General features: G+C 50.6%; 2 protein-coding genes across 3 annotated transcripts; both read left to right on the forward strand.

Annotated features, from left to right (window-relative positions):
- ARF5 (ARF GTPase 5) lies at positions 1-2,998 on the forward strand. Its single transcript, XM_079931026.1, has 6 exons — positions 1-226; positions 751-831; positions 1,172-1,281; positions 1,741-1,812; positions 2,298-2,423; positions 2,526-2,998. The coding sequence occupies exons 1-6, from the start codon at positions 160-162 to the stop codon at positions 2,610-2,612; spliced, it is 543 nt and encodes a 180-aa protein (XP_079787152.1). The 5' UTR covers positions 1-159; the 3' UTR covers positions 2,613-2,998.
- Positions 2,999-4,131: 1,133 nt separating this feature from the next.
- FSCN3 (fascin actin-bundling protein 3) lies at positions 4,132-9,714 on the forward strand (the record flags this gene model as incomplete). 2 transcript variants are annotated; one of them, XM_079931655.1, is made up of 6 exons in its annotated part: positions 4,132-4,275; positions 5,260-5,956; positions 6,290-6,408; positions 8,366-8,525; positions 9,011-9,181; positions 9,509-9,714. In XM_079931655.1, 6 exons carry the CDS (start codon positions 4,132-4,134, stop codon positions 9,712-9,714), a joined length of 1,497 nt encoding a protein of 498 aa, XP_079787781.1. The 2 variants fall into 2 exon arrangements, with proteins under 2 accessions (XP_079787781.1, XP_079787782.1); XM_079931656.1 differs by having other exon boundaries at positions 9,514-9,706.
- Between the last annotated feature and the right edge of the window lie 4,013 nt (positions 9,715-13,727).

Here is a 13,727-nt window from a genome sequence, read left to right on the forward strand (position 1 = left end):
CAGGGCGGGGGACGGCCCGAGGTGACGTAGGGCCGGCCGGGACGCGCGGAGGCCGCGGCGGCGCCTCCTCCTTCTGCTGCTGCTGGGCCCCATCCCCCAGCGGCCGGTTCCAGCCCGCACCCCGCGTCCGTGCCCGCGCCCCCTCCCCCGGGCCCCGCCATGGGCCTCACCGTGTCCGCGCTCTTTTCGCGGATCTTTGGGAAGAAGCAGATGCGGATCCTCATGGGTGAGGCAGATCAAGCGCGCGGCCCGGACTGGAGCACCAGCCCCCGCGCAGCCTTCTCGCCCCTGCGTCCCTCCAGCCCAGCTCACCCCGGTCTCTGACCCCGAGTCACCCATCTCCTAACCCCCCGGGGCCGCTACTCTCGGGTGGGTCGCGGTCTGCAGCACTGTCCCCGGGGCCTGAGACCGAGAGCTGCGGGCCTGGGTGGGGTGAAGCTCCCTTCGCCCCAGCCCGGCTCGTAAGAAGGGAGGATTCCGCCCTTGGAGACGACTTTTAAAAGGAGCGCGGCCTTTCTTTTGCGCCTCTTTCCCCTCAATCCTCTGCCGCCCCTCCCCCGCTTTGGGGGCAGGAGTTGGCGCTCCCCACCCTACTGCACTCAAGGCCCCGAAGGTAGATAACAGCGCGCACCTGGAGGCGCTCGGGCTCTCCGCCCCCGTCACCATCAGCTGTCCTGGCCTCTCCCCTTTCCTGGGCTCTAGGGGGCTCCCTCGCTCCCATCTCCAGCCCTGTGCCCCTCTCCGTTGCAGTTGGCTTGGATGCAGCTGGCAAGACCACAATCCTGTACAAACTGAAGTTGGGGGAGATTGTCACCACCATCCCCACCATAGGTGAGTCCGGAGGCGAGACCGGGAGGAGCGGGAGCGCGGCGGCGGCCCTTCTGAGGATCTGCTCTGCATTCTGCCCCAGGCCCTTATTTCTGTGCAGGGAGCTGACCCTGACATCAGATACTGCTACCTGAGAAGTGGGTCAGGGTATCTTTACGTGCAAGATGAGGCGGGATGGATGTGACCTAGCCCGGCCCCATCTGTGGGCTAGCTGGTCCTCTGGGGTTCTTTTCCCCTGGGCCTTCGTTGCCTTCTAGTTTTATATCCCTGCTGAATCCACTTAGTTTTAGTGAGTTCCTTCCTTTCAGGATTTTTTCCTCATATTTTTACCAATTATCTGCAGGCTTCAACGTGGAAACAGTGGAATACAAGAACATCTGTTTCACAGTGTGGGACGTGGGAGGCCAGGACAAGATTCGGCCTCTGTGGCGGCACTACTTCCAGAACACTCAGGTTGGGGCTCCCCAACCCCAGGGGAAGAGGGTTAAGGTTAGAAAGACTGAGATGTTGGCCCAGGCCAGGAAAAAACCCTTACCTCCTTCTACCCTCATTTGTAGGCTAGCCTCTCCTCATCCTTCAGAACTGGCCTCAGACTTCTGAGACTTAGCCACCGTAAGCGTCTCCTGAGAAGCAGAATTCTGAATCTACACTGCCTGATTTAGCTCTCATCACATGTCTTTCCCTGTTCCCTTGCACATCTTTTAGCTAGACTGCTTGCCTGAGGGCAGAGGCTGTATCCTTTGCTGGGTGTCTCCAGTTTGTGCGAGAACATCTGCAAAGCCGTAGTGGAAGTTTACTAGATGAGAAGGGTTTAGACACAATTAGACGTGGGCAGAAGAGAGGAAGAGCCAGACTAGGGTGTATGTGTCCCAGGCTCGAGTGATTGCTGCTCCTTTCTTCCTTCCCACCCAGGGCCTCATCTTCGTGGTGGACAGTAATGACCGAGAGCGGGTCCAGGAATCTGCTGATGAACTCCAGAAGATGGTGAGCACCCAGAGCCCTGGGACAGAGAGATCCTCTGTGCTGGTGTGAGAGTCAGGAAACGCCTCAGAGGCCTTGAATGTGTGATTCTCTTTGTGGACACAGTCACAAGAAGTAGCTCACCCTGTTTTGAATCGGGGTCAGGTAAAAAGTATAGGACTTACTTTTTCCTTGCATTCTCTCCTGTCTTCACAACTGACTCTGAGAAGTTGGTGGGGAGGGGGGAAGTTCTACGTGGTGGAGAGAAACATCATCTTACGTTCTTATTTTTCCATTTGGAAATTTTGTCATTTTGACTAGGGCAAGGAGTCAAATTAGAAGAAGACCCTTTCTGGACTTCAGGCCAAAATGGCCTCAAGCTAGTTTATCACTCTGTCTTGGGTTCAGCAGTAGATGACACAATATTCTATTCTTCTCACAAATATGCTAGAAGGGAAAAAGGGGGGCTCCCGTACACAGCTGGATTCCACCCCCTTTGCCTCTCCCAGCTGCAGGAGGATGAGCTGCGGGATGCGGTGCTGCTGGTGTTTGCCAACAAGCAGGACATGCCCAACGCCATGCCCGTGAGCGAGCTGACCGACAAGCTGGGGCTACAGCACTTGCGGAGCCGCACGGTGAGGGCCTGCCTCTCCCAAAGGGGCCCCAGGCCAGGCAGGAAATAAAGGCATCCCCTTTTCTTCCCTGCTACTGACCTCTTTCTTTCCTTCTCCCCACAGTGGTACGTCCAGGCCACCTGTGCCACCCAAGGCACAGGTTTGTATGATGGGCTGGACTGGCTGTCCCATGAGCTGTCGAAGCGCTAACCAACCAGGGGCCGGCCCCTGCTGCCCAGAAGCTCCCGCGTGCATCCCGGGATGACCAGACTCCTGGACTCCTCAGGCAGTGCCCTTCCCCCCCATCTCCTCCTCCCCCGCAGACAGCGGCCTCTGCTCCTGCCTGCATGTTGCCTCTGTTATTGGAGCCTGGGGCCCTGCTCTCTGGGCACGGAGGGCTCCGCTCTCCTGCCTTCTGGGACCTGTGGAAAGGGGCTTCTGGGGCCAGGGTCCCTTCTGCCAGAGGAGGAGCAGGGATCTGGGTTTACTTCTGTTTCTTCCGTTTCGGGTGTACCCTTGGGGCCAGGTGGGGAGGGAAGGTGAGGGCTCCGGGTGGTGCTATGATGTGGCACTGGATATTGAGTAATAAATTTGCTGTGGTTTGTACATGGTGTTGTCTGTAGCCTAGAGGTCGGGGGCTGGGTTACTGGCTGCAAAGAGACAATATGGGGGAGGCTCAAAGCAGCTAAGGCTGCAGGGCCTGCCCAGTCCCCCCAGCACACACACACACATCGCTGCCCTCATCTAGCTCAGCTTCTCCTCCTTTACTCTTGAGATTGGAAGTATTTAGGGGCTCCAATGGAGGAAATCTCCTTCCTTCCCCAATTCCAAGGGACCTTTGCTGCTGTAACAGGCTCTACCTTCATGGGTCTATAAACCACCTAACGCCCATTTCCCATCCATCTCCCAGCTACTTAGAGAAGTAGGCAGTGGGTCCTGGAGGCTATTGGACAACAGAGACTCTTTGGTGAGGGAAGGACTGATATCCTTAGGGGCAGCCCTTGCTGGTTGCCCAGCAGCAGGGCAACTGGGGACCGAAGAGGGTGCTCTGTGGTCCCCCCACCAAGGCCAGTCTCCTTACCCTGCTCCTGAGCCAGCCCTTCCTGATTAGCATGAGTAATCTGATCCTTGCTGGTTATCTAGGGTTTCCTCACACTCCCTGAAAAGTACCTTCTGAGATGTTTTGGCTTCATCCTCCCAAGGGCCATAGAAGTTAATAGATTTTTCTTAGGTATCTTGAACTCTAAAAACACTTGAGCCCCAAGGGAGCCAGGCAGAACCCACTTTCTAGGGAGGAAAGAGGTTGATTTCTATCCTATGATTAAAATGAGGAACACAAGTGAAGAAAGGGAGGGACTTGCCTGAAGTCACAGGTGGTGGTTGGCACAGGCTGAAGTTCTGATTCCCAGTCAATTACCTCGATGCCTGGAGTGATGTGGGGAGGCTAATGCCAGTGGCCCTGGACCCACTTCCTCTGGGCTGTGGGTTGATGTTGCTGAGCCAGTGCCCTTTCTCCTCTATGGTGGGATAAGAGGCAACCCTCACAGTCACAATGCTCCCGGGTCACAGAGGTGCTGGGCCCCAGGCCAGCCTCTGCCTAGGAAGTTCCGTCTGGGAACATCTTCCGGTAGGCACTAAGGGCCTGATTCGGAGCCCTATGGCCTGTAGAACCTCACCACTGGCGGGGAAGGCTGGGCCAGACTGAGTCACCACCTGTGGTGCCGGCCCCATGGATGAAGTGGAGTGGATGCCAAGACAACCCAAGGCCAAGGGCCTAAGGGTTGGGCTCATCAGCTGGGCGGGATCCTACCTTACTTTTGAGACATATAAGAATGCTGTCACTGCTACTGCAAAGGGTTTGGGCCGGAGACAGGTAACAAAGCAAACCTGCACTGGAACCACTTTTCCCAAGCCGTGTGTGTGTGTGTGTGTGTGTGTGTGTGTTGCCATTGTCAGGGCAAGCCAGGCTTTTGCTCACAGGTCTCCATTGCTCCATCTCCCCCTCTCTAACCCTATTCTAGCAGGTGAAGCCTCAGCCCTGGCTTTGCTACCTTGTCTTGCTCTGGCTGCTCCCTCCCCTCTATCCCAGCACAGTGGGTGTGTTATCACAGAAAGGAGAGGTGGAGAGGCCAGGCTGGAAGGCAGAATTGTGGGCGTCCAGGAAGTTGGACCAGCGGGGTTACTGCAAAGTCTATGTTCCGGTTGTAGTTTGAGACTGGGGTACTCTAGAAGCCCTCAGAGATTTGGTCTTCATTTTAGAGAGTGATGTAGGCGCCTCTCGGGATGGTGCTATAGAGCAAGGCAGTGGCAAGTTCCTCTCGCTTATAACAAGGTTGATCACAGCTGAAACAGACAATTCCATCTCAACTGTCTGTGCTCCCATCCCCGTCCCCGGAGCCCGGGCCTGCCTGTAAGAGGTCTTTCTTTTCTCCTGCCATGGTGGAGAGGTGCTTTTGGGGGGCGGACGTGTTGTCTGAGTGTGCTGTCCAGGGGCGACAGTGAGAAAGAGAGAAGTAAGACTTAAACAAAAGCATTTATTGGAAAGTTAGGTATTTAAGGAAGCAACCAAGGAAGAGAGAGGGAGTTTTACGCTCCATTATCTGGAGGAGTGGGCATCTAGAATGTCTCTTGGGGTCTTGAGAAGCCCTGTGGCCCCAGTGGTGGAGGAGCCCTGAGATCTCTAGATTACCACTGGATGACAGGGTAGAAGAGTGGACAGCAAGGAGGCCAATGTGGAGGGAAGGTGGTTGCCCTCAGTGAAGGCGCTGGAGTAATGCCAGGGGTGATAGTCGAAGGGCTCCTCGGTCTAGTCTCTCGGCAGTACTGATTTCCTTCTTCTCCCTCCCAATGCCTCCAGACCTGGGAGATCCTGGTGAGCAGTAAGCATGACACACAGGCTGTGGTACGACTAAGAAGCTTGCAGGGCTTCTACCTTCTGTGCGAGGCGGATGGTTCTCTGTGCTACGGCCGGCCAAGGACGAGCCATCATGGATGCTTCCTAATCCACTTCCACCGCAGTGGCAAATGGACCCTCCAGTGCCTCATCAGTGGTCGTTATCTGGAATCTGATGGCAAGGATGTTTTCTGCACCTCCCGGACCCTCTCAGCTTACCACATGTGGACCCCGCGGCCAGCCCTGCATGTCCACGTGATCCTCTACAGCCCCTTCAACCACTGCTATGCCCGGGCTGACCCCACCATGGGCCGAGTCTGGGTGGACGCACCAGTTCCCTGCCTGAAGGAATGTGGCTTCCTGTTGCATTTCCAAGATGGATACTACCACCTGGAGACCTCTGCACACACCTTCTTGTCCCACTTAGACGGTCTGGTCTCCCAACCCTCAACACAGACAGCTTTCCACATGCAAGTGCGGCCTGGAGGGTTTGTGGCGCTGAGTGATGGAGAAGGAGGCATGTTGTATCCACAGGGCACACGCCTGCTCCTGAGCCTGGGCTCTGATCCCCATGGGGGCGAGGAGTGGCTCATCCTACAGCACTGCCCTACCTGGGTCAGCCTCAGGTCCACGACTCAGAAGTTTCTCACCGTTGTCTATGGCAAGTGCTGGGTCCAACACGGCCATAGAGGGAGGGAGGGCTGGCTGCTGAAAAGAGGAAAGTATGTTTGGGATCAGTGAGGATTTTTGAAACTAATGCTAAGGGAGATCCCGAGGTCCCAAGAGGATCTCTGCTGCCATGGAGAAGGGCTTTAAACCAGGGGCATGGGCTTGGAGAGAAAGCGGCCTGGGTCTTCTCCAGGCCATTATGGTGCAACCGAAGGTGATGAAGCCTGAGGAGGGAAAGCAGAAGGAATACCAGCCATGAAGTGTGGAGGAGGGTCTGAGGCTGAGGCCAGACTCAGGCTTCTTCTGATGTGTTCTTCCCCTGCAGACGTGGATGTGTGTGCCTCCTCTGAGCAGGTAACCCCAATGTCCTTGTTCCAGTTTGAATGTGACAACAAGAGCCCTACCTTGCAGCTTCGTTCAGCCAATGGCTGCTACCTAGCCCAGGTGAGACCTTGACTTTCTGAGTAAGAGAACCCTTAAGCCCTGAGCTCTCCCTCTCCAGACACACTTTTTCCTTCTTCAAGGCAGATGATCAGATGGTGAGGTAAAGTGTGGAGGTCCTTGTCAATAAACATTCATTTTCATCCAATGGGCCCACTTTCATTCAATGGGGCCTCTTTAAAAAAAAAAAAAACGTAAACTTTATTGAGGCATTATTTACATACAATAAAATGCACCCATTTTAAGTGTACAATTCAATAAGTTTTGACAAATGTATGCAACCATGCTACAATCATATCACAAGTTAGAGACTATTTCTATCACCACAGAAATTCCCTCTTGCCCCTTTTCAGTCAGATCCCCTCCCCTCTTGCCCTCCCCACTACCACTGGTATATAGTCTGTCACTATAGGTTAGGTTTGCTTACTCTGGAATTTCATATAAATGGAATCATACAGTAATTACAGTATATATACTTCTTTCACTCAGCATGATGTTTTTGAAATTTGTCCATGATGTCATATGTATCAGTAGTTCGTTCCTTTTTATGGCTGGGTAGTATTCCATAACTCTACGCATAAACACAAACATAATTTGCTTATCCTTTCACTTGTTGATGAACACTTGAGTTGTTTCCAGTTTGGGCCATTATGAACAAAGTTGCTATGAACATTCGTGTACAAGCCTTTTTGTGGGCCTACGCTTTCAGTTATCTTGGGCAAATACGTAAGAGTGGAATTATTGGGTCATACGATAAATGTGTGTTTAACTTCTTAAGAAAATGTCAAGCAGTTTTCTAAAGTGATTGTACTATTTTACATTCTCACCAGTAATGTATGAGAGTTCTAATTGCTCCACATCCTTTCCAATACTAGGTATTGTCTGTGTTTTTAATTTTAGCCACTCTAAAATTAAATGTGTAATGCCATCTTATTGTGGCTTTGCTTTGCATTTCCCTTATAATTAATAATGTTGAGCATCTTTTCTTTTTTTTTCCAGTGTTTTTGGTGGCTGCCCTTTATTTATTTAAATTTATTCTATTTTATTATTTTTTTAAAATTTTGGCTGCATTGGGTCTTCGTTGCTGCGTACAGGCTTTTTCTAGTTGCAGTGAGCGGGGGCTACTCTTTGTTGCGGTGTGCGGGCTCAGTAGTTGCGGCTTGTGGCTCCAGAGCACAGGCTCAGTAGTTGTGGCATATGGACTTCGTTGCTCCGCGGCACGTGGGATCTTCCTGGAGCAGGGCTCGAACCCACGTCCCCTGCATTGCAGGCAGATTCTTAACCACTGCGCCACCAGGGAAGTCCCCAAGCATCTTTTCATCTGCTTATTGGCCGCTTGTATATCTTCTTTGTGAGGTGTCTATTCAGATCTTTTGTTTCTTTGTTATTGGGTTGTCTTGTTATTGAGTTGTAAGGGTTTTTGTGTGTTCTAACATCAGTCCTCTGCCAGAGTTATGTATTGTAAACATTTTCTCCCAATCTGTGGCTTGCCTTTTCATTTGCTTAATAGTGTCTTTTGAGCAGCAAGTTTTTCATTTTGATAAAGTCCAATTTCTCCATTTTATAAATGGTTAGTGCTTTTTTCTTGCCCCAGGAAATCCTTGCCTACCCCAAAGTTGCAAAGAATTTCTCCTACGTTTTCTTCTAGATGTTTATAGTTAAACTGTGGTTATAGCTTAGCTTTCACATTTATGACTATGATCCACTTCAAAATGATTTTGGAGTCTGGGCCGAGGTTCGTTTCTGTCCATATGGGATACAGCACAGATTGGAGAAGTGGGAGAGCTGAGGTCACCACATGTTTTCCAAAAAGCATCTGAAGGCATAAGCGTACCCTGGGAGAATAAAAAAAAAGCTAGAGGGTGGGATGTGGAAAAGAGGGTCTAAAATAAAAATACTGAGAAGAAAGCTGAGATTTGGGGTCCTTGCTTCCCTTCTCTGTTCCCGATCTTCTCTCCAGAGGCGCCATAGGACAGTGATGGCTGATGGGCACCAGCTGGAGGCTGAAACCTTCTTTCGTATGTACTGGCACCGTGGCAGGATCATCCTGCAGTCTCCCAGTGGATGCTTCTTGGGCATCGCAGCCAATGGCCTGCTGGTGGCCAGTGCCACCATTCCAGGTGAGCGAAGCAGCACTTGCCAGGTTATTCCAAGTCAGAGACGCTTTCAGAGGGAGCGGGGGTTATGAAAGCAGAAAGACCACTGGAGTTGGGGTCAGAAGATTTGGGTCTGTATATCTGCTGAATCACTGACTTTTCATCATCACTTGAGCAAACCACTTCTCTGAGGCTCAGGTTCATTGTCTCCATCATCAGTGGAGGTGACAGCCAACCTGCCTGCCTCACACGATTATCTTGAGGATTAAACAGATTCGCACATCTCAAAGGAAGGAAGAATATTAAAATTTCTTGGCCTCCATGCTGTACTAAGTGCTTTCACAAACATTTCACAAGCACCTAGCGTGAGACGTGGCACATAGTAAGTGTTCACTAAATATTAAGATAATTGACGACACCCTTCTGCCATTAGTGCCCGTCTTCCTGCTTCCATCTGGGAAAGCACCTAGAGGCGGCCCATCCAGATAACTTCTTCCTGTTTCTTCCAGGCCCAAATGAGGAATTTGGGATTCAATTAGCCAACCGCCCCTTCCTCGCCTTGAGGGGACGGTATGGGTATGTGGGTACCTCGTCACGACACGACCTCCTGCAGTGCAATATGGATCAGCCCGACTGCATTTACCTGCTGCCCTGCCGCCAGGGCATCTACCACTTCCAGGGTGAGTAGCTCTTCTTCTTCACCCCTGGGTTCATGGTCTAACCCAGCCTTAGCCCCAGCTCAGACTTCAGGGCCTGCCACTCAGGGCCTGCTTATATAAAAGCAAAAGCAGAGTTCCTGTTTGCTTTTACACTTCAAGGCCCCCAGAGTGGGTGGGGGGTGCAGAACAGAAGCCAGCCCTCCTGTGTTTCTAGAGAGGGACCTGCCAACACAGGCAGTGTAGGGTGGTCCAGGAGGGGTGGCGTGCCTCCTGGGAGCCTCTCAGAGGCTGTACTGAGGGAGGCTTTCCTCCAGAATGGCCCACCAACCTGATCTCTTCCCTCCGCAGCACAGGGTGGGTCCTTCTGGTCAATAACACCCTTTGGCACTTTTCGCCCTTGGGGAAAGTTTGCCTTCAACTTCGGTATAGAGCTTCAGGGCAGCAACTTGCTCACAGTGCTTGCACCCAATGGCTTCTACATGCGATCTGACCGAAGTGGCACCCTGTTGGCAGACAGCACAGACATTACCAAAGAGTGTGTTTGGGAATTCTAGGTAAGGTAAAGCGTGTAAGGACCGCGGGGTCTGGGACCAGGAGCTGAGGAACAAGAGAAGAAGAGAGGAGGGTGGGGAGGCAGGAGGCAGTTAGACCAAAAGGCAGCCCGGGCTGCTTTCTGTCTGACAGCTCCATCAACTCCACCCATTTATTGCGAATCTGTGCCTTTTCTTTCAGGGCTTCTAGACCGAGACTTGCTGGAGAGAGGAGTCAGATCTAGGTTTCTCACTATTACGTCACGCTGACACTTGTGCTTGCCAGCCAGGCTGCAGGGCATAGGATGAGGTGTACCTGTGTAGCTCTCTTCATTAAGATGTGGAGTTTTGCCCCCTTTGTAGGGAAGGCGGGTAACTTTGGCGGGTATTCTTTCCACCCTAGGCACTTTCTACCCCTATGCCCCTGGATCCTTGGGGTGCTGATGGCACCCAGATATTTATCTGCAGCCCTGACCCCTCTCCTGAAGTCTAACCTTATCTCTTTCCAACTTACTGATTTTTTTGTGTGTGTGTGGTATACGGGCCTCTCACTGTTGTGGCCTCTCCCGTTGCGGAGCACAGGCTCCGGACGCGCAGGCTCAGCGGCCATGGCTCACGGGCCCAGCCGCTCCGCGGCATGTGGGATCTTCCTGGACCGGGGCACGAACCCGTGTCCCCTGCATCGGCAAGCGGACTCTCAACCACTGTGCCACCAGGGAAGCCCCCAACTTCCTGATTGACAGTTGGCTTGACTTCATCCTGCCATCCCCTCCAAATCAGCCTCCTCACCCTCCCCTTCAAAGGTGATTCTTCCTGCCCTCCCCACGGCCATCTAGGGCACTGCCGTCCTCGCAAACTCTCAGACTCAAGACGCCAGCACCATCTCTCCTTCCTCCCTTACATTCCCTTCACCAAACCCTGAAAACTCAGGTACCTCCTTAACAGTGCCTCTTGAGTGCTTGCTCCTTCTTCATTGCCATCGCCACAGCGGGGTTCCAGGTTTTCCACCAAGAGCCTACACTGCAACAAGGGCTCCCCAGCAGGACTCCCTGCCACCAGTCCCATTCCCACCCGATATCTTCTCACCCCAAGTTCACTTTCCTAAGATGCTGCCTCCATTCCATCATTCCCTGTTCACAGCTCTTCAGGGCACCTCAGTGCTCTTAGCCTTGTCCCTTCACAATCGACCCCGCTTTTGATATTGTATTAGACCTGGAACCAAAACTAACAAGGTGTGGTCCTTACTAGCTCTGTAACCCCAGGGAAATTGCTCTAACATATCTAGGCCTTGGTTTCCTTATCTGTAAAATGGGAATAATATCTACTTCATAGAGTGGTGTGAAGGTTCAATGACCATATGCCTCTAGATAGAGATCCCCGTGTACATTCACTCTTCTCCTTCATTTTCTACCAGTTTTCTGCACAAACCTTTTAACTGTGGCAAACTAGGGAAAATACAATGAAATCCCACTGGGCCTGTTTTCTTATCTATTCCATGAAGTATTTGGATCGAACTAAATTTCTCAGGCTCTTTCCAGGCCTAACATTCTAGTAGACAGTGTATCAAAGTGGTTAAGAGCTCATTTCTGGACTCAGAACTGGGTTCTAATTCGATGTTTATCAGTTAAACTTGTTGTTTGATGTTGGGCAAATGAACCTCTCAAAGTCTGCTTCTTGTGGGTAAAATGGCAATATAGTGTTTATCTCGTGGTATTATTGTATTACATGAGCTGATGATAGTGAAATGCTTAGTAAACAGCCTGGCACCTAGCACACTCTCACTCCATTAGACGTCTCTCCGGATCCAGTTTGAATTCTTCGTAAACCTAACCTGTTGACTGTAGTCTCCCTGTGAATTCTGATGCAACTTTGCACTGTTCATTGGATTTTAAAAAATCACTTCTACTGCCTTTTCCTATAAACTAACCTCAACTCTGTCCTTGTGATCCCTCATCAAGAATGGAACAAATCACTTTATTCTCTCTTCCCACAGGATCTCACCAGGTTTTTCCTAAAAGCCAAAGATCAGCAAACGACCGACTGAACGTTTCTATTTCCACTTGCCTCCCAGGTCGATGGGATGCCACCTACCAAAATCCAAATCCTCCAGGAGAAACTACTACACTAAACCGAACAGGAACCCCAGAGTCAAGATCCATGAGAATATCTGTTCCACAACTTTTCCTACCCAGTTTAGCAAAACACCTGTTGCGAGTAACAATACATCACAAAAGTCCACCCCCAAGACCCTGGTGTGCCTCTGACTTGTGAGTAGGGGTGTGGATGTGGGTGGCGACTGAGACCTCGGTCACTCCAAGTTCTATCCAGAAGAGGGGAGACCAAATGGTAACCTATTCTTCTATTGATTCTCTGCATCCCCTCCAGAACCACTAGACTTTTCCCAGTGATCCCATGAGGATCCAGCCTTGCCCTGAAGGATTCAGAAACCAGATATGACTAGATGTTCTTTTGGCTTAGAACAAAGGAAGGATTATTAATGGTCATAACAGCTTATGCCTCTATAGCCCACCCTCCCTCCAAAGCTTACCAACCATCCCACCTTACCATTACCTTTGATCCAATCAGTTGGACACAACAGGTACTTTCCCCATCACTGCCTACCTCACTGTTTACAGGGAGCTGAAGTGATTTGCCCGTGACTGGGACCTCTGACACAATTCTTCAAGCAGAGTAGACCCTAATGTCTATGGCTCTTTCCATCAAAACAGTTTCCAAAATGACTGTCATTCTTGCACTGTCTTCATAACTTTGGCTTTTATTTACCTACCGTCTACCCTATTAATGTCTTTCTTGACATACACTCTTTAGTACATTTATTTTAAAAGGGATATTTTGATCACTATCATAAAATGGAAGACCAGAATCACTTGCCATGAATAGAAAGTGACCATGAAAAGAAATACCATGAAAACAAAGTGATGTTTCAAATCTTAGTTAGATTTCCCTTCCTTGACCAAGGCTCAGAGACTCCCTTTCCCTCTGTTAAAAAAGTAGATTAGCAACTGTTACAGAGGGGCTAAAGCGTAGGACCAAAACGAAAATTTTCTCTTTGACACAATCAGAATTGAAAGGGAGTGGAAAAGGGAAAATTTTTCTCATTGTTAACCCAATATTATATAAAGCAGCATCCAGACAGTTCCTAAAAGTTTCTCAAATACCAGTGATGCCTGACCCCTATTGCATCATCCCATAATCAGTCCCTGGTTTATAAGTCCACTGAGTAGAGAACCTGAAACCGGAACATGAGAGACATTCTGTTTGGATAGAGGAAAATGATGTCGAGTTTCTGGAAGTATGTTTCTCCTCAAGAATATGAAAGAATTTTGTAAACATTTTAATCCAATTTAAAAAGGTTGCAAACTCTAGAGACCAGGGCATCTCCTTTCCTGCAGAACATTAAGAACAGGCCAAAGATGTGGAGTGGAATATAGTCTTCAGAGATAAGACGTTGGGGGTCATTTAGTGGAGAACCCCTTCCTCAGTTTTCCATAAATACATCTACACACTGAGATGCACGGGCATGCATGTGCCCAGGAACACACACACACACACACACACACACACACACACACAGGTATGCCCTGCTCCCCGAAAGTGGTCATCCATCCTCCACTTGAATGGTGCTCAGCCATGGAGCCTCGGATGACAGCTGCTTCCATTGCTGAGGTCAGTTTTGTTGCTGAAGTGAAGGGCATATTCTCAGCTGTACTGTGAATGCTGTCACCCCACAAAACCTCGCCCATTTCCTTGAGCAGTCTGTCCAGCAGGGTCCCCAGCTTGAAGGGAGAGAAGGCAGGGCGGGGCAGGCTGCGCTGGATTACCCTCGGAATTTCATTCTAGAGCTGTGCTGTCCCATAGAACTTTCTGTGCTGATGGAAATGTTCTATAAAATTTACTGTCCAGTACAGTAACCTCGGGCACATGTGACTGCTGGGCATTTGACTTGGGGCTAGTGTGACTGACGAGCTGAATTATTCATTTTATTTCATTTTAATTGCACTTTAATAGCCATATGT

The sequence above is a fragment of the Stenella coeruleoalba genome, assembly GCF_951394435.1.
Source record: "Stenella coeruleoalba genome assembly, chromosome: 9".
Lineage (NCBI taxonomy): Eukaryota > Metazoa > Chordata > Mammalia > Artiodactyla > Delphinidae > Stenella > Stenella coeruleoalba.